The sequence below is a fragment of the Phoca vitulina genome, unplaced genomic scaffold, assembly GCF_004348235.1.
Source record: "Phoca vitulina isolate PV1807 unplaced genomic scaffold, GSC_HSeal_1.0 scaffold17, whole genome shotgun sequence".
In the NCBI taxonomy this organism is placed as follows: domain Eukaryota; kingdom Metazoa; phylum Chordata; class Mammalia; order Carnivora; family Phocidae; genus Phoca; species Phoca vitulina.
In genome coordinates, this window is record NW_022589720.1 from 836,727 (window position 1) to 854,712 (window position 17,986).

Sequence of the window (17,986 nt, forward strand, 5' to 3'; positions counted from 1 at the left end):
CGGGGGGGGGTGCTAATCACAGGGGTGAGGTCCTGCGGGGGGGTGCTAATCACAGGGGTGAGGTCCTCGGGGGGGGTGCTAATCCCAGGGGTGAGGTCCTGCGGGTCGCTGGAGCCCCAGCAGGCTGGCGGCAGGTGATAACGGGTTCTTCCTGTGCTTGGCTCCCGGAGCACACAGCGCCCCTGCAGCGGCTCCAGAAGCCGGGGCCCGGTGTGGGCAGCCACGTCATGAGAACCGGGGTTCTCGGAGGCCGTCTAGCACCTTGCAGGACTGGCCTTCCTACGAGCTCCTTGTCTACACTGGGGCACCCGGCCCCGTCAACGGTGCTCTGCCCTCCTGTGGGCCTGCCGTGTTGCAGACCCTCCTCCTGGCCTCCTGTCCACCTCCACAGCCAGCTGGGGGTTCCATGCACTTGACCTAGAAATGAAACGACAGCGCTGACCTTCTTGTCTCTGCGGAACGTTCTGGCTCCCAGCACGTAGTCCATGTTCACAATTGGCCGCAGCCCACTGGGCTTTGGGAGGAAGCGGAGTCTGGACGTCAGGAGAGCCACTCTGGCTTCCTGGTGTCTTCGGACGTCTGCTGCTGACAGTTCTCGGAGATGCACACGCGTGAAGTGTTGTCTGAAACGGAGAAGCTCGTGGGCTGCAGCTCGGCAGGCACGCGAGAAGCCCAGGGCGGGTAAGCCTGCCAGAGAACGGCCGGGCTCCTCAAGTTGGCAGAGCCAGGCCCCCAGCAACCCAGGATGCTGTGGCCGGCCACCTGTAGGAGCACCCTTCCACGGCAGGTGCCAGGACACCTGGTTCCCTCCAGCAAAGAGCCCTGGGAGGCACAGGTGGGGGCAGCCAGGACCTTCAGGCAAGGGCGGAGGGCGGGGCAGGTGGTGAGTGGTGCAGCCCCTAGAGGAACAGAACCCTCTCTCCATGGACCCACCAGCTCCCTGGCACCCATGACCTGCAGCCTTTCCCCCAACACCACCCACAGGCAGGGGCTGAGGGCCCCAGGAGGGAAGGGCAGTATGCAAGCCCAGCCCACCCTGGGGACTCAAATGCCCACCAGGCAGGGCGACAGCTTCCACAGGCCCCACAAGGAGTCTCAAGAGCTACTTTGGATCAGGTGCCATGAAATGTTTAAATTATTAAACAGGCTGCACTATTACCTCAACCTACGATAAAGGCCCCCAGACCGTCTCCCAGATGCAGGAGGACACAGGCCCAGTCCAGCTCCCTCTGCAGGAGATGTCCTGACTCAGGGCACGGGTTTGACCCAAATGCAGGATGCAGCCCAGGAGCCCTGACCTCGCCACTTTCGGGGCCTTGCCAAGCCCTGTGAGGACACTGGGCGCGTCGGCCAGCCCAGGCTGCGGAGAAGCACAGCTTGTCTTTCAGGCTGGCAGACCATCCCGGATGGGATCCCGATCCAGCCTGTGTTCAGCACGATCCTTCAGAGGGACATAAACAGCCTCTGCGACAAGCCTAGCAGCCACTCAGGCAAGTCAAGCTGGAAGGAACTGCCTCGGGGTCCTGCTTCCCGAAGCACGCATGTCCCCAGACCCTGCCCGCACGCCGTCCACTGATGAGACAGCCCCACTCATTCCGTGTGAATTAAAAGAGAATCTGACCCATATGCCCGGATCAAGCCAACGACCTGTCTGCGAGGTTGGTTCCATTCAGTACAAACTTCTTCCACTTTCGAGAGCCTGGACCCTAGGCAGCGCAAACTCGGACGTCAAAGGTAAACAAAGGGGGGCCCCGGGCGTCTGTGCCCAGCACGGGACCCCCAGCGTGGGACCCCCGGGGGCCTGCGGCCGGCTGGGCGGGCAGGACGCAGGGCTGTCATCTGCACACACAGGAAAAACCACGAGCGAGCGGCATTGACCAAGACACCTGATTCCTATGCTCTGTAACTGGCTCCAGACGCTCTTCCGATAGAAGAAGAGCCGGTTCTTCTGAAACGTGGTTTCCGTGACGTAAAAAAACGACCTGAGCAGCTCAACCACGTACGTGCCCATCAACCAGCACAGGAACCTGGCCAGGATCTCCTCTCTCCGACGGTGCTCCGCGGCCGGGACACAGCGAGCCCCTGAAATGGGAAAGGTACAGACACAGTGTCCACCCAGCTGCCCATCGCAGCCACACTGGCCGCTGGAAACGGGCAGGTGGGGACCGAGGTGCAGGGAGCACGATCCTCAGCCAGAGGAGGGACGCGTGCCGTTAACAATGCATCTGCCGATTACAGGAAGTGAGAGCACTCTGGATGTGTCGGGCCTTATTAGTTTCACGTTTCCTTTCCTACTTTGTAATGTGGCTACCGGAACGTTTAAATTACACATGCAGTCACGTTATATTTCTACTGGACAGAGAGCCCGGGGCTTCGCCATCAGTCCTGGGTTACAAGCGGGATGGAGAAGCAGAGACACGCTCTCCATATGGGGACACAGCCACTCAGCCGCTTCACCACTGGGCAGTGGGATCCAGAAACGCCTGTGGCTTCCCAGGCTGGACCACGCAGGAGCTAAGGGCCTCCAGATGCTGCGCAGCTGGGAACAGGCAGCAGGGGGCTGCGAGCACTGACACGGGGCTGGGGACACGCCCCACAGCCCAAAACTGTCCTCTGCATCCCTGTGCATTTTATTCTGTGCACTCGGAAAGGTCACGAGAAGGTGTCAGCAGGCTGCCACAGAGACCACGGCACACACGGAACCGGGGGCTTCACCACGAATAACAGACATGGAAGAAACCGTGAAGGAGCAGGAAGGGGACGCAGAGGCTGGGCTGGGGTAGAGGACAGAATGGTGAGGGGGGAGGGAAGAAAAGGGCAGTGGACAGAGCTCAAAGAACACTGACCACAGAGCACAACACGACCTCTATCTTGGGGCGTAACCAAGGTCGTGGGAAACTGCATCAGGCCCTCATGGTGCTCAGGACAAGGGACCCTGAGAGCCACATAGCCAGCAGCTCCTAACCGCCACCGGGGGGCAAACCGGGAAGGAGGGTGGAGTGGGAGAGGCGCACGGGCCCCCGGAAACGGGAAAGGCAGACAAACCGGAAGAAAGATGAAAGGGGCTTCAGACACGTCTGCAGTCAGAGGAAAGAAGTCAGATTCTCCGGGTTAGTGGCAAAGATCGACAGACTGGACGGAAGATAAAACACCAGCCGCTGCTGGGCCGGGCCCCAACCGCGGGGCTCTGGGAAGGCTGCACGCCGACCCCCGCCAGGAGAAAGCTGGCGCGCCGCTCGGCGGCACCAGAACAGACGTTCATGTAACGGGCACAACAGGGCATGAGGGAGATAAAACTTCTAAAAGGCGCACACGCCTGATAAAACCTGACGTAAATCCCGTCGGAACAGGACGGGACGGACAAACCCACCCTTGAGGAAGACGGCGCTCCCCAGAGCATCTCGCCCTCAGGAGGGGCACAGGGGTCTCGGGCGGCGTGAACATGGCAACCGGCCACAGGCCTGCAGACGCCCAAGGGACACGCACGTCTGCCCAGCCCCACACCGCCGGGATCCTGCACACAGACCACCACACAACCGAGTCACAAGTCAGTAGGAAAGATCACACACAGCTCAACGACTTGCTGATCTAAGCAGAAAGCGTAGAAGAAACTAGAAACTTAGAAGCGACTGAAACTGGACACGTGCAGACACAGGCAGAGCTGGGACGCGGCCAAGACAGAGCCAAGAGGGAAACACGGCCAATCAGCCCCGAGAAGTCAGGCAGGAACGCCGGGGACCCTGACGGCGGGGGACACGGCCCCGAGGCCCAACCGCAGCCTGTGGAGCCCACTGAGGACCCTCCTGAGACAGCGGACTCCACTCTGAAGGTCAAGGGGCCGCCGTTCAGACCGTCGTGGGGGCACACATAAGTCGATGGGACCAGATGACAGCACAGCCCACGCAAGAGCCACGTGTGCCCGGGGTGAGGGAATAAGGGCTGCCACCAGCCCGCCGTGGGGACAGGCCATGGGGGGGCACCTCCCCAGTTTCCATCAGGAATCCATTCTGTGACATCTAGTGACCCCGGGCTGACGATGTGGACGGCCCAGCAGTCTGGCCTCCGGGGATGGGGACGGGTTTCTGACGGGAGTCAGAGGGCAGAGTGGCAGGCAGGACATTGGTCGAGGCTGGCTTGACAGAGACAAAGGCCCGGGTGCTGTGGACCGAGCCCCTGCCCGAACTGATGGTCTGCACAGGGGAAGGGGTGTCCCAGCAGGGGAGGGCGGAAAAGGTGACCACGAGAGCCATGCTTAGACAGCCTTGGTCTCTAAGTGTCATGTAATCAGCCCAGTGGGCAAGGGGCATGGCCATGGCCACGGGAAGGAGCAGACGGCCAGGGCCAGAGCTCGAGTGTGCAAGGACACAGGGAGGTCCAGGGGCTGGGCCCCAGTCACCCGGGAAAGCAGCAGCTCCCTCCTGCGTGCAGTGCGCAGAGGCATGGCAGACCCCGTGTGAAGCAGGGGACAGCGTCACGCAACTCAACTCTTTCCACTAAGTGAGCGTCAGCCTGAGCGTGGGTCCTGTAACAGCCTGTCCACCGGTGCGAACCTTGGAGGCTCAGCCACGTCGCGGCACCGAGAAGGGAGCGGCCGGTTAGGGGCGTAGAGGCATGGCAGGTGCGAAGTTCTAGACGTGTGCTGTGCAACACGGTGCTTACACTCTGCAATGCTTCCTGCACACTTAACCGTTTGCTCGGAGGGAGGATCTCAGGCTGTATGTTGTTTCCCCACAATTAAAAAAATAATAATAACCTTACAAACCCGAGTTACTGGGAGGTCGCCCCGCTGTCTGCCATCACCTGGCCCCAGAGCCTCTTGGGGAACTGGAAAGGGTGTGCCCCTGCCCCCCATCGGAGGCCATTATAATCACGATCTTTGGAGATGAGCCCGGGCATATTTTAAGCCGCCACCGCCAGAGACCGAACTGGATGTCCCAGGTGGTAACCTTGGCTCTACTAGAGGGCTCTGCAATCTTCTTTCACCTAGAAGTCTCAGATGTTTTGGGAGCTTGGGGGAGGTCAAATGGCAAAAACCCAGGGTCTGTCCTTGTTGCTGCTTCCCACCGGGGAGGGCAGTGAGGGTGGCCGGTGGCTGGACCTGTGTCCCCACATCTGCTCACTGCGTGTCCCCAGCGCCTGCCTGAGTCCATCAGCGCCTCCAAGTTTTATGTAAATGGGATGCGAGGGATCAGGGGTGGCGGATGGAGCCCCCACCTCAAGTCCGAAGCCAGGTGCATGGGGAAGGTTGGGAGGGAGGGGCCTGCAGGGCCAACCAGGCACCTGCTCACCTGGGCTGCTCACCTGGGCTCCCGCGCAGCCAGGTGCAGTCCTGCACTCGCATCTTCCACGTCAGCTCCTGCAGCGAGAGCTTGGCGTGCTTTCCCAGAGAGATGAACTTCTTCACGTTCCTCAAGAAGCGGCGCTGGTTGTGCCTGGAGCCCCAGAGCGCAGCGGGCACCAGCGAGCACAGGCAGGCCCGCAGGAAAGCGTACACCTGCCAGGGGCTACTGTGCCGTCCGAGGAGCTGCACCAGGCGCCGCGGGTCCGCCTTCTCCTCGGGGGCTGCCGCGGGCCTCTCCGAAGGGCACACGCCCCCTCCTCCGCACGCCTGGTCGCTAGGCGCCTCCCCGGGGGCCGCGGCCCGAAGCGGGCAGTGGGTCCTGAGGAGCGCACCATGCGGGCACCGCGCGTGGTTCCCGAGCAGCTCCCGGAACAGGGGCCTCATCCGCCAGTAGCGCGCGGGCAGGCGGCGCGTCATGCGGGCAGCCCCCGGCCTCCGGGGCTCGGAGCCCAGAAAGATGGTCTCCACGAGTTTCCGGGCCCCGGTCAGGCTAGGCGGCAGGGCGCTGAGCAGGAAGGAGGGGCGCAGCCGCTCCCTGCCTCCCGAGCAGTAGAGGAAGTGCTTGGTCTCGGGGTGCGCTGGGTGATGGGGTGCTCCCTGGGGCCCCTGAGACGGCTGTGCGGCCGGGGAGGAGAGACGAGTCCCAGGGGGCCCTCCCTCCCACGAGGCAGCTTCCGCAGCGGCCCTGACAGGTGTCACTGCGCCAGGTTTGCTGTCACTCGGCCCGTGGGCCCCGCCCAGGTGGGCCCGGGCAGAAGGCCTGTCGGTCCCCCGCTCCGGCTCTGGGGTCACGCGGCGCCTGGGCCTCTTGGCCGGAGGCGGACTGTTCCTGGATCTGCCCCGACGCCGCCTTGCGCCAGAATTCCAGGCCTGGCGCGTGGGTCTGCGGTCCATCCGGGCCCCAGGACTGTGGCCGCGGGACGCGAGGGGCCGAGCCACGGCGGGGACGCAGAGGTCGTAGAGCGGAGGCCCACACACCTGGTAGGCGCAGCTCGGGGCCACCAGCAGGTAGAGCGCGCAGCGCGTGAGCAGGTGGGTGAGCACATCGTCGCCCACGCGGCGCAGCAGCAGCCCCCATGCGCCGCTGCCACGCAGGGTCTCCGTTACCGTGTTGGGCTGGTAGCTGCGCACGCTGGTCGTGAAGGCCACGGGCGGCCCGCCGCGGGCTCCGTCCAGCAGGGCGAAGCCGAAAGCCAGCACGTTCCTGGCGCCGCGCTCGCAGAGCCGCTGCACCACCCTGGCCACCAGCTCCTTCAGGCAGGACACCTGCGGGGGTACGGGTCCTGAAGCCCTGGGGACCGAGGCCCCGGGGGCCTGAGCGCGCCGCCCCCCCTCTCCCGCCCCGGCAGGCCCGAGCCGGGTTCCTGGGGCAGCCCACCTGGCGGAAGGACGGGGCGACGGGGGGCGGCCGCGCGTCCCAGGGCACGCACACCAGGCACTGGGCCACCAGCGCGCGGAAGGCCGTTGGGTCTCCACGCCGCACGAGCCGCCGGCCCTGGGGCCCCAGGCGCCGCAGGAAGGAGGCCAAGGACAACACCTCTCGGTAGTGGCCCCGCAGCAGGGCGCGCACGGCGCGGCACCGGGGCGCGCGCGGCATGGCCGGAGAGGGGCGGGTCCGCGGGAGGAAGGGGCGGGCCCGGGAGGGGGGGGGGGGGGGCCGCACTGGGGGGGGGGGCTTGGGGGGGGAAGGGGCGGGGCCGGGGCGGGGTCGCGGCGTTCCGCGGTGTTGGCGCCAAGGTGTGGCGAGGCTCCTGCGTGCTTTGGCCGTGCGACCGCATCCTCTCCACCCACGCCCCGCGACCCCTTGCAGGGTGCCGCGGTCGCAGCGAGGGTCGCACAGCGGGGAACGGTGGAGGCGGCCGCGGCTCTGGGGGTACCCACGGGGAGCCCTAACGTGGGGCACCTGGTGCGCTCTGCGCCCCGTGTTGAGAGGGCCCCCTGGTTTGTCTCTTTCTCCCAGGGGCGGTGATCCAGGCACTGAGGGCTGCCGGGGGGTCCAGCTGGGGAGGGGGTGATGGAAGGAGCAGGGTAGCAAATGTGCGACGGGGCCCCAGGAGAAGAGTCGCTGGCGATCCGGCCACGTGGGCCTGGGCACAACTGAGGGCGCGGGCGAGTGGGCTGCGAGCGGGCAGCGGCCGGTCTTCCCTGCCAACTTGGTCTCCTTGACCCTGGACTGCCCTTTCTCCTTGTTCAGGTCCTTAGGCTTCTATTGTCTCCACCAGAAACAAAAACCCCAAATCAATTCCCTGCTAACCGCGTCCGTGAAGGACGGAAGAAATCGGAGCCACAGGGCCTGTTTGGCACCATGTGCAGGCTCCTCACACGAGCTCCAGCTGCTTGCATGCTCCGGGACACCCCCACCCCCCAAGACGGGACTGGGCAGGCGGAGGGACTGTCTGCGACCTCAGAGCCCTTTCCGGCCCAGCCCAGAATCTCCACAACACTGATGGTCCAGACCCAGGGGGACAGTTGTGACGATGCCGGTCACGATGCTTGAACAAGACACTTCAGAGGAGCCACCCTAATGAGATTTCACGCAAACGTTCAGGTTTGAATCCCTAAGCAATAGGCAAACTCGGTCTCAGGAGGCTCCCGGGGTGACGTACCTGAGCTCAGCAAACACTGCGTGGCTGGGCGACTGTTAACCTCTCACAACGTGAGAACCGTGGTCAGGAACTTGCTCTTGTTCTCGGCCCCAGCATTCGAACAGGCCTCCCTGCCAGTCCCCTGGGCGCCGGCTGTGCGTATTCATGGCGCGCGGAGCCCGGAACACTCGGATCGGGTCCCGCCCTGCAGGGTTCCACTGAGCCAGCACTGCGCCTCCGGGGCTGTGTTGGAGACCCGCTCACTTCTGCCACTGGTGCGTTTGCCCACTGCTGGGGGAAATCTGTTCTTTTCTGACAGAGTTACTCTGATTCACCTGGGGAAACCTGCTCAGGAGGCAGATGTTTTTAGAAAGAGCGGAACAGGGGAAACCGAGGCAGAAAAGGACACACCCGTGTTGATGGCAAGGAAGCGTTCCCCCAGCGTGAATGGAGACCTTCATCTCCGGTGTCGCCTGTGCGGTTAACCTGCCGCGGGAAGCGGGTGATAGTCTGAAATCATTGCGTCGTAAACTTGAGAAATGTCCCAAGGAAAAAATCGATGCTGTTGGCTTGAGATAGAATACCACAAAAGCCTCGTCCTAGGCCTTCCGGGAGGCCATGGGTGGGCTTCACACGTGACACCCGGAAGTCCCTAAGCCGAGTGCATCTGGCACCGGGAGCAGAAGAATGCCGCAGTACCGTCGATCCAGTGCAGGAGTGGGGAGCCCCCCCCGTGCGGCTGGCACACTGGCCCGAGACTTCTAACGGCACGGGCTCAGGTTGCAGGGGGGGGGGGGCGCCCAGGCCGTTCAGGTTGCTCCAAGAACTGCAGGATGTCAGCACACCACTCCTCCCCGGTCCCCGAGGAATCACGGAAATGACAAGAGCAGATCTCAGGAAGCCCCAGCCCTGCCCGAGTGACCTGAGCCCAGGGAGGCCGTCGCTGGTGCCCGGGCAGGGCTCCCTGCTCGCTGTGCACACACCACCCTGCGGGAGAGCCCGCTCTGGATGGCGGTGCGGAGAGGAGCTTGCGAGGGGCCGGCGCGTCAGTGCTGGGCGTGCTGGCCGGGCAGCTCCCAGGCCAACACACGCCTCCGCTCCAAACGGGTGTCCGTGGTTGGGCCGCTGCCCAGACGCACACAGTGCAAGGGGGTCAGCCGCACACAGGCCTCCGTCTGAATGGAAGCTGTCCACAAAGGGAGCACGGCACCGAGATGGTGTCAACAGCGTGGCCTTGCCGACGGAGGGGCCCCTGCTCCCGGGAAGGGCCTTCCACTGGACACCGTCTGAGCTGCTGTGATACCAGCGCCGGCCTCCGTCTGCATCCCCCTGACTCTGACCCTGCTCAAGAAATCCCAGCTGCAAAGTCCCTCGTGCCAGGCGAGGCTACGTCCCCAGGGTCCGGGCCTAGGACGTGGCCTCCTTGGGCTGCATTCGGCCCTCGACGCTCAGCTGTTGATCGGCTCTGCCCCCGGGTGCTTCTCCCGGTGTCCCCAGCGGGCGACCTCCTGGAACACGGGGGACCCTTGGCCAGCGCACTGAGCCTGGTCCGGGGCGTGTGTGGAGCTGGATGTCCTCTCAGTGCCCGTGTGGATTTGCGTGACCAGCACTGCTCTCGCCACGCGGAATGGCGCCACGGGCTCTAGGGTCACCGTGCTGCACCCCCCGGCCCCTGACGAGCAGCCTGCTCTGCAGGGACTCTGTCGTTTTGGGACTAGAGATGGAATCACAGTCCCCGTGACGCACGGGGACTGGCGCTGTGCTCCGTGTCCTTCCCGTGGGGCCAGCAGTCCGCTGCTTTGCATCTCTAGGCGGCTCCCAGCCGTGCTCTGGGGCATGGGTGACACGACGACACGCCTGCTGAAGGGTTTTTCCACTTTGCAGCTGTTACACATAAAGCTGCGGCGAATGCTCGTGGACAGGACACATGGCTTGTGCTTGTTCCTGGAGAGAGCGGCCGGGTCACCCTGTCAGGAGGGGCGCTCTCGCTCCCCCGGGTCCCCACCAGCACCGCTGGCCTCGCTGGCTCTTACTGCCGCCTCTCTGATGGGGTGTGGATGGTCCGCAGGCCGCCGGGGAGACGGCCAGGATGGGGCGCCCGGGCAGCCCTGGCAACAGGCCCGCCTCGGCCCCGCGGAAGGTTCCGGCCCAGGGAGCATAGAAGATGAGTCACGGGCGGAGCCCTGTCCTCAGGCCACACACGAGGGAAGGGAGGGGGCGTGGAGGGCAGGTTTAGGGACCCGGTCTCACGGGGTGTTCTCTGGATGGCTGGCGTAGGGAGACCTCCGTGTGTGGCACCTAGGGGCCCCAAAGCCCCCCCGGTGCCGATGGGAAGGCGATTGTTTTGTTTGAGGGAAAGTACCCTGAGACCGACACTGTCTTCGCCAGTAATTTAACGCGGGGTCACTGTGGGAATTATAACTCGTAGTAACATTTCACAAACCCGGAGTAGACCAGATAATGTCTCCTAATAAACCGATAAAGAAAGAACACACTGCGGGGTGCCTGGGTGGCTCAGTCGTTAAGCGTCTGCCTTCGGCTCAGGTCATGATCCCAGCGTCCTGGGATCGAGCCCCGCATCGGGCTCCCTGCTCCGCGGGAAGCCTGCTTCTCCCTCTCCCACTCCCCCTGCTTGTGTTCCCCCTCTCGCTGTGTCTCTCTCTGTCAAATAAATAAATAAAATCTTTAAAAAAAAAAAAAAAGAAAGAACACACTGCGAGCCACGGACAGATTAATCACACTCTTATTCCAGGCAAAGGGGAGGTGAAGGGCACAGCGTCCGACTCAGGCGAGGCGCCCCTTCCTCCGCGCGGGATCTCAGGAGGCGGCGCCCCGCTGCCCCGCACGCTGTGGGGGACGAAGACACCGTGTCGGCGGGAAGAGGACCCCCTTCTGGGCCGCCGTGCGCCTTCACCGCGGTGGGCGGTCCCCCACCCTGCAGAGGAGGGCTGTCGGGAGCAGCTGAGCCGGGCCCTGCCAGATCCAGGGTCTCACTCCGTCCCCGCAGACTCTCGGTACAGGGGGTTGACGTGGCCGCTCACCGTGGCGGCTCTTCCCTGTTCCTACCCACACGGCCCCGTCCACGTTGAGTCGCGGAGTACGTGTCAACAGCAGGCGTCAGGGACGACATCCCAACATGGCTTCCCAAGTGCAAACAAATTCACCCAGAGGTCAAAACAACTTAAGTCATAAACAAGTGAAATCCTAACCAACCACACACAACAGGGACGGAGCAGAGGACCCAGGCCGTGTCCCTGGCGGCGTGGACCGCCCACGTGGGCAGCAGCGGCTGGCCCGCCAGGCCCTGGGATCGCCAGGACCGCCGGCTCGGAGCAGCCGGGGTGGGGGATGCCCCAGGGAACCTCGGGGTCTGTGCCCGGTCTTCCAGGCTCTCTGGGTCCAGAGAGTCCCTGGTCCCAGCTGCTACTCTCCCTCCAACCTGGGCTGAAAGCAGCCCCCACTTTATTTTCTGTGCCTCGTTCTCCTGGGCAGGTCTCTGTGAGCAGAATGGAACGGTGGCTGCTTGGCGCCCATGTTGTCCCCGTCTGCCGCACCCTGACAGGGTTACTATTGGGTTCCTATTCTTAGCAGTGCGGATACACAGCAGTGGGCATAATGGCCCTTGTTGGCGACTTTTCCCACATTAGCTCATTATCCCTGAGCAACCGGGAAGTAGGTGGACAAGCGTTCAGGGTGGGGGCTTCCTGAAAGAGCCAGGACACAAACCCAGGTTCTCCCAAGTGCAAGGCCGGTGTCCCCCGTGCGCGGCTTCTGGGCGGTCGGGCACGGTCCGGAGGAAGGGCAGCGAGCGGGGGTGGGGGCCTTAGGAAACGGCCCCTCGGGTCAGGAAGGTTGCGGCTCCCGGGAGAACGGGTGTGCATCCCCCGCTCTGGCGGACGAGGCTGCCACATGTAATCCGTCCTGACCGATTTCCGTCTCTCTGTGTACTTTCCCTCGCACCCTCAACCACCTGATCAAAACCAATCCAAGGTGCTGACGGCTAAAATCCCTCTGAGTGCAGGCATGTGGTCCTTGTATCTTGGCAAACATGGCTCAGTTCCGGTTGGGTGTGCCCCCCTGGATTTCTGCACTCTTGGAAGTTATTTGATGAAACTTAAGAAAATGGTAAGGTAAATTGACCCACTTGGAGGCTGAAAGGTGGAATTTACTTATAGAATTAAGTCCTTAATCTCTCCTTTTGTGAACAGCACGTGCCCCAGGCCATGTCCCGGCTCCCTGCCGTGAGCAAGGCCCCGTGACTGGGTGTGTCTCGGGGACGCTCAGGGCCCTGGCCCGCGGGTGCCAGTCAGCAGGAGCGGGGGCGGATGGGGGACGGGGAAGGAGGTGAGGACGCAGAGCCAGGGTCTGTGACTTACAGGAGGCCCCAGCTCCGCCCCCTTACAGACGCAGCGACGCGAGGGATAGAGATTAGAGCTGCTGGTCCGGATGTGCTTGACTCCTGTCTGTCGCGTGCCAGACGCTGCCGGACGCTGCCCCGTCACCTCCCACTTGGACGGCTGCGCCAGGCTTCCCGTCTGGGCAGGCACCTCCTCCCGGCGGCGTCCCTGTGAGCAGGGCCCATCCCGCTAATACCGCTAAGACCTGCTCACGGCCCCTGGAGTAGAATCCGGACTCGGGCTTCATCAATGTACCTTATCTGGTCTCTCCCAGCCCCCGGGCCTGCACACGTGTGTGACATGGGGGCCCCTGAAGACCTACCGCGCCTCCTGTCCGCAGGGACCCTGACTCCTGCCGGTGCCAGCTACACAAGCTCCAGGTCCTCCCCGAAGGAGGCGTCAGCATTCCGGGGTCAGGACTCCTGCCGTTCACCAAATACGAACACACAACCAAACCACCTCCAAACACTCCACAAAGCACCGTGACTGAGAGTAAGCGGGAGCAGTGGAAGCACAAAGCAGAGGAATCAGATACGCAAATTCTGCAGCTGCTGGGAAGGATCCAGAATGTAGTGCAAGTTGTGCTCTGCATCTGGGATGGATAGTGGGAGGGATGGTGTGAGTCCAGGAGGGATGGCATGAGCCCGGGAGGGACGGCGTGGAGGGACGGCGTGAGTCCGGGAGGGACGGTGTGGGCCCGGGAGGGACAGGGTGGAGGGATGGCGTGAGCCCGGGAGGGACAGCGTGGAGGGACAGCTTGAGCCTGCGAGGGACAGTGTGAGCCCGGGAGGGATGGCATGGAGGGATGGAGTGAGTCCGGGAGGGACGGTGTGAGCCGGGAAGGATAGCGTGAGCCCGGGAGGGACAGTGTGGAGGGACGGCGTGAGCCCGGGAGGGACGGCGTGGAGGGACGGCGTGAGTCTGGGAGGGACGGCGTGAGCCCGGGAGGGACAGTGTGGAGGGACGGCGTGAGCCCGGGAGGGACGGATGAGCCCAGGACCAGCCGGCCTGCAGGGAGTCCCACGCCTCACTGAGTAATGACAGAGTAAATAAGGAGGATGAGGTACCAAAGGAGAGAAAGGTAGCCATGTGGAGAAACACTTAGGAAAGCAGCACCAGACTGCGGCCCAGGGAGCAGGGACTGAAGACCGGAGGAGGTCAAGGGGTAGGGACAGACCACGAGCCCGCGAGGGGGGACAGAGGGAGTGTGGGAGGGGCGCTGTGGGGGAGAGAGCGGCCGGCTTCGCTGTTACTGGAGGACGGCAGAGCATCCCAGCAGGAGGGACAGAGGGACCAGCCGCGCGGCCTGGCCACAGCCCAGCGAGGACTCCCTGACCGTCTGAGGCTGGGCCCCCGGGGAAACGGGTGTCTCTCAAGAATGAGGGGCACTGGGACACTTTTATCCGGACACGCCTTGAAGGATTTTGCCAGCAGCTGCATTTCTGCAGAGTGGACTTCAAGAGGGAAGGTCTGTGAGGGAGAGGGAAGGAGGGACCCGAGGGCGCGAGGCCGGCGCTGGAGGGCAGCCCGGGAGGGGGCTGGTGGCCCCGGGCTGAGGCAGGCCGGCCTCCCGCGACCAGACCAGAGGCCCTCCGTCCTCTGCATGTTTCCGGAAGACTGTGGCGTCACTGTTATCCCCTCCCGCAGTGTTAGGTGCAATCCACCCACCAAGCCATCTGGTCCTCCCTTTGTGGGAAGATTTAAACTACGGGTTCAATGTTTTCAAGAAATAGAGGGCTATCCGGGGTACCCGTCCTTCCTGCGTGAACGGCAGCTTGCACACCCGTCCAGATTGTTGACGATACCGGCACAAAGTTGCCCGGACTGCGGTTATTCTGTCCGCACGTGCGGTGTCCTTGGTGGGTACTGTGGTGCGCGGTCCCCTTTCTCCTACCTGGCCCGGCTACGGGTTTCCTCCTCACTGGACCCATCTTCTCGAAGAACAAGGTTTGGGTTCGTTAATTCTCCGAATTACTTTTCTATTTCATTGGTATTTATCGTATTCTCTACTTTCTTTGGGTTTAATTTGCTCTCCTAGCTTCTTAAGGTGGAGGTTGAGGATGCTGAGACGCCTCTTTCCTAGGTTTTAGCACCAGGACTGCCCGGCACACATGGCCTCAGCCAAACTTCCATCTCACTGTCAGTGTCACAACCTGTGTCTTTGTTCAGTTCCACACTTTCTAATCTCCCTCCTGCGTTCTGGAGGCTCTCCCAGGGTCTTTCTGCTTCTGCCGCTCACTTGGCCGCACGGAGGCTGAAGACACAGTGTGTCTGCCTGGAACCACTCACATTCATTTGGGCCTGTTTTGTGTCTCTCTTGGTAAGCGTGCTCTTTGCTGCTGGGAAGAGTAAGTGCTCTGCTGCTGAGTGGGGCGTCTCACGGGTCTCCCGGGCGGACGGCGTTCAGTCTTCCGTGTCCTCACGGATCTGCCGCTGCCATTGGCCCATCGGTCACTGAGAGACGGGTTCCACGTCTTCCTGCACATCTAACAACTCTGGCTTCACGTATTTTGAAGCTCTGTTACTGAGCACATAAACGTTCAGGATTATTATGTCCTTTTCATGGTTAGTTTACCTTTATTTGGATGAAAAGACTATTTCCTGGTAATACCCTTTCCCTAAGATCTACTTTCCTGATATTGATATTGTCCGTCCAGCTTTCTTTTTTTGAGTGTTCACATGGCGAGTCTTCTCCCAGGGTTTTCTTTTGAGCCCTCCGTGTCCTGCTATCTCCAGGGGCTGCTTCTCCGCAGCATCCGGCTGGGCCTTGCTTTTGCACTCAGCCTGGTGGTCTCTGCCTTTTAGCTGGGGCGTCTGCATCATTTACGTTTAATGTGCTCATTGCTGCGACGGCTGTAATCCTGTATTGCTGCTGGCCTTCTGCTGCTCCCATCCGTCCTGTCCCTCTGCCCATGTTTTTCCGCCTTCTTTTGCGTTGAATATGTCTTAATGTTGGTTTTATCTCCTTTACTGGCTCAAGAGCAACAGTGGTTTATTCTGGAGATTGCTGCAGGGTGTATACGGTATGTGTTTGTCTCCGGCCTCCTGGGGGTGACACCAGTCCTCACCCCCAGCGTGAGAACCTACGAGAGCGGCCTTGCACGGCTTCCCTCCCCACACTTGTGCTGTTCTTGCAGACGTGTGTCAGGGACCCCGAAAAACATCGTCATTATTCCAGCTTTAAGTGGTCTGTTGTCTTTTAAGATAATTTAATAAGAAAACAGGTCCCTATATTCACCCACATAGTTACTATTTCTGGTGCTCTTCGTTCCCACGTGTGGGTCAGGTTTCCATCTGCTGCTGGAAGGACTCGTCTTAATGCTTCTTACAGAGCAGATCTGCTGTGATTCGTCCAGGTTAGTATGTCTGTAAAAATCCTTATTTTTAAAAGATATTTTGAAATATATTTTCCCTGTAAAGGATTCAGTTAGATTCTTTTCCTTTTTTCTTTTCAGTATTTTAAAGATACCTTTTAACTTGAATTGTTTCCTGGGAGAAGTCTCCTGTATCATTTTTTGTTGTTGTTCCTTTGGATGTCATGCATGTTTTTTCTCTGGCTACTTTACAGATTTTTGTCTTTGTTACAAATCAGCAATTTGATTCCCATACTTTTTAGTTTTCTTCCTGTTCCTTGTGCTTGGTTTTTGGCACGCTTCTTGAATCTGTGCTTTCATATCTATTTTAATCAAATCTGACAAGTCATCAGACATTTCTTCGAAGGCCTCCCCAGCCCCGCCACCTCCCCCCACCCCGCTAGCCCCGGGTCCCCTGCGGCTCTCAGATGTTTCCTTGTTTTCCTCACTCTGTTTCATTCACACAGCCACCGTCTTAAACTCATTAATCTCTTCTTGTGTAAGATGGAATCTTCCAGTGCTCCCACCCATCTTTAACCTCCGCTGTAGCTGCTCAGACGTGGAGTCAGTCTGACAACTGCTTCCATATTCTTGTCCCCATTTCTCATGGGTTCAGCTCCAGTTGACTGATGTTTCTTGGTGTGGATTGCATTCTCTTGCTTCTCTGTAGATCTGTAATTTGGAGGCAGACGTTGTGAATTTCACCTTTTGGGTGAAGGGTATCTTTTAGCTTCTTACTGGGAAACAGAAGTCTTTGGAAACAACTTAATCCTTTTGGATCTTGTCTTTAAGCTTTGTTGGTGGGACCAAAGCAGTGCTTAGTCTGTGATTTAGTTTTACCCCCAGCCGCTGAGCCGGTCCCCTGAACGGTGAGGCTTCCACTCTGGCTAACTGCAACGGGTACGACTGCTCTTCGTGTCCAGGGTCATTCCTTCAGTGCCTTTCCAGCGGCTCCCACTTGACCGTGCATCATTTCCTGACGCACACGCGCTGATCGGTAACCGGCTGGATACTGAGGCACCTGGTGCTGGTCTCCAGCTTCTCCCCACACGGCTCCCTCCTCCAGGGTGCCAGCCCTCAGGACTCTGGTCACTGCGCTCCCCAGACGCCCAGCCCCATGTCGTCCCCAGCAGACCCAGGGCCTGGTGCACTCCTCTCTCCGTGTCTGATGCTCAGGGTCTTCACGATGGTCATTTCACGTATTTAGTCCAGTTGTCATCATTTTGGACCGGAGAGTGAACCCTGCCCCTGCTGCTTGTCCTCGTCCAGAAGTAGAAGCTCCTAAAACACAACTTCAAAGTCTTGTTTGAAAAAAAAGAGAGGCTGAAAGTTAATGAGCCAATTAACCATCTCCAAAAGTAGGAAAGAGGATATCAAAATAGATCCAACATGTGTAAAAAGAAGTAAGGAATAAAAGACCTGAGCAGAAATCAGTGAAGGAGAAAACAAAATGTAAAGAATGAGCAAAGCCAAACTTTTTCTGAAAAGACCAATAATGATAAAACTGACAAAAGCAGATTGATTAAGAAGAAAAGGAATTACAAAAAAGTATGTAAGGAATTGTTAGGGACTAAAAGCATCTCCCCCCAAAACTCAGGTGGTGGCGTCCCAACCTCCAGGGCCTGCGAGTGTGACCTTGTTTGGAAACAGGGTCTCTGCGGAGGCTCGAGCCCAGTTGAGGTCTTTATGGTGGGTCCGGATCCAACACGACTGCATCCTTATCAAAAGGGGAGGTTTGGAGACGCACACTCAGGGGGAACGTGGCGTGAGGGTGACGGTGGCCATCTCTCAGCCTCGGGAGCAGCGGGCCCTGCGGCACCTTCACCTGGGGCCTCCCGCCCCTGGGACAGGGGACGGAACAAGGCTGCTTCCTAGAAGGTGCCCTGCCAGCCCCCGCTTCCCCCAGCAGGCTCTGAGGGCTCGCCTGCTCGCCGCCCGGGACTCCGTCGGCCGCTCGCCGCCCCGTCTGTGGTGCTTTGTCACGGGGACACAACCGGTGGACGCGGCCCCAGAGGCTGTGAGAACAAGAGGAGATTATGAGCAGCTGTGCCAAATGGACAAATTCTTTAAGCGAAACAACGAAACCTCACGTAGTGTCCCCACGAAAGCTACAGAAATTCCAGCAGCAGCAGAAGCAAACCCCAGCGAGGAAGCCACAGGCCGCAGGAACGTTCCCAAGAGCAGAAAACGGGGCGTGCGCTCCTCCCACCTTATGTGGCTGAGTCGCCTCAGCCAGCAAGCCCCGCACAAATGCTACTAGAAACGTAGGATTACAGGGGAGATGGAAAAAAATAGGCCCTTTATCCAAAA

The 17,986-nt window shown here is 60.7% G+C and overlaps 1 protein-coding gene across 1 annotated transcript in view; it reads right to left on the bottom strand.

Annotated features, from left to right (window-relative positions):
- Nucleotides 1–6,940, bottom strand: part of TERT (telomerase reverse transcriptase) — a 21,239-nt gene extending 14,299 nt beyond the window's left edge. The window contains exons 1-4 of the mRNA XM_032415403.1: nt 6,720–6,940; nt 5,302–6,607; nt 1,887–2,082; nt 443–623 (exon numbers count right to left, since the gene is read on the bottom strand). Coding sequence (XP_032271294.1) covers nt 443–623; nt 1,887–2,082; nt 5,302–6,607; nt 6,720–6,938 — 1,902 coding nt within the window. The 5' untranslated portion in view covers nt 6,939–6,940. The remainder of the gene's footprint in view (nt 1–442; nt 624–1,886; nt 2,083–5,301; nt 6,608–6,719) is intronic.
- Between the last annotated feature and the right edge of the window lie 11,046 nt (nt 6,941–17,986).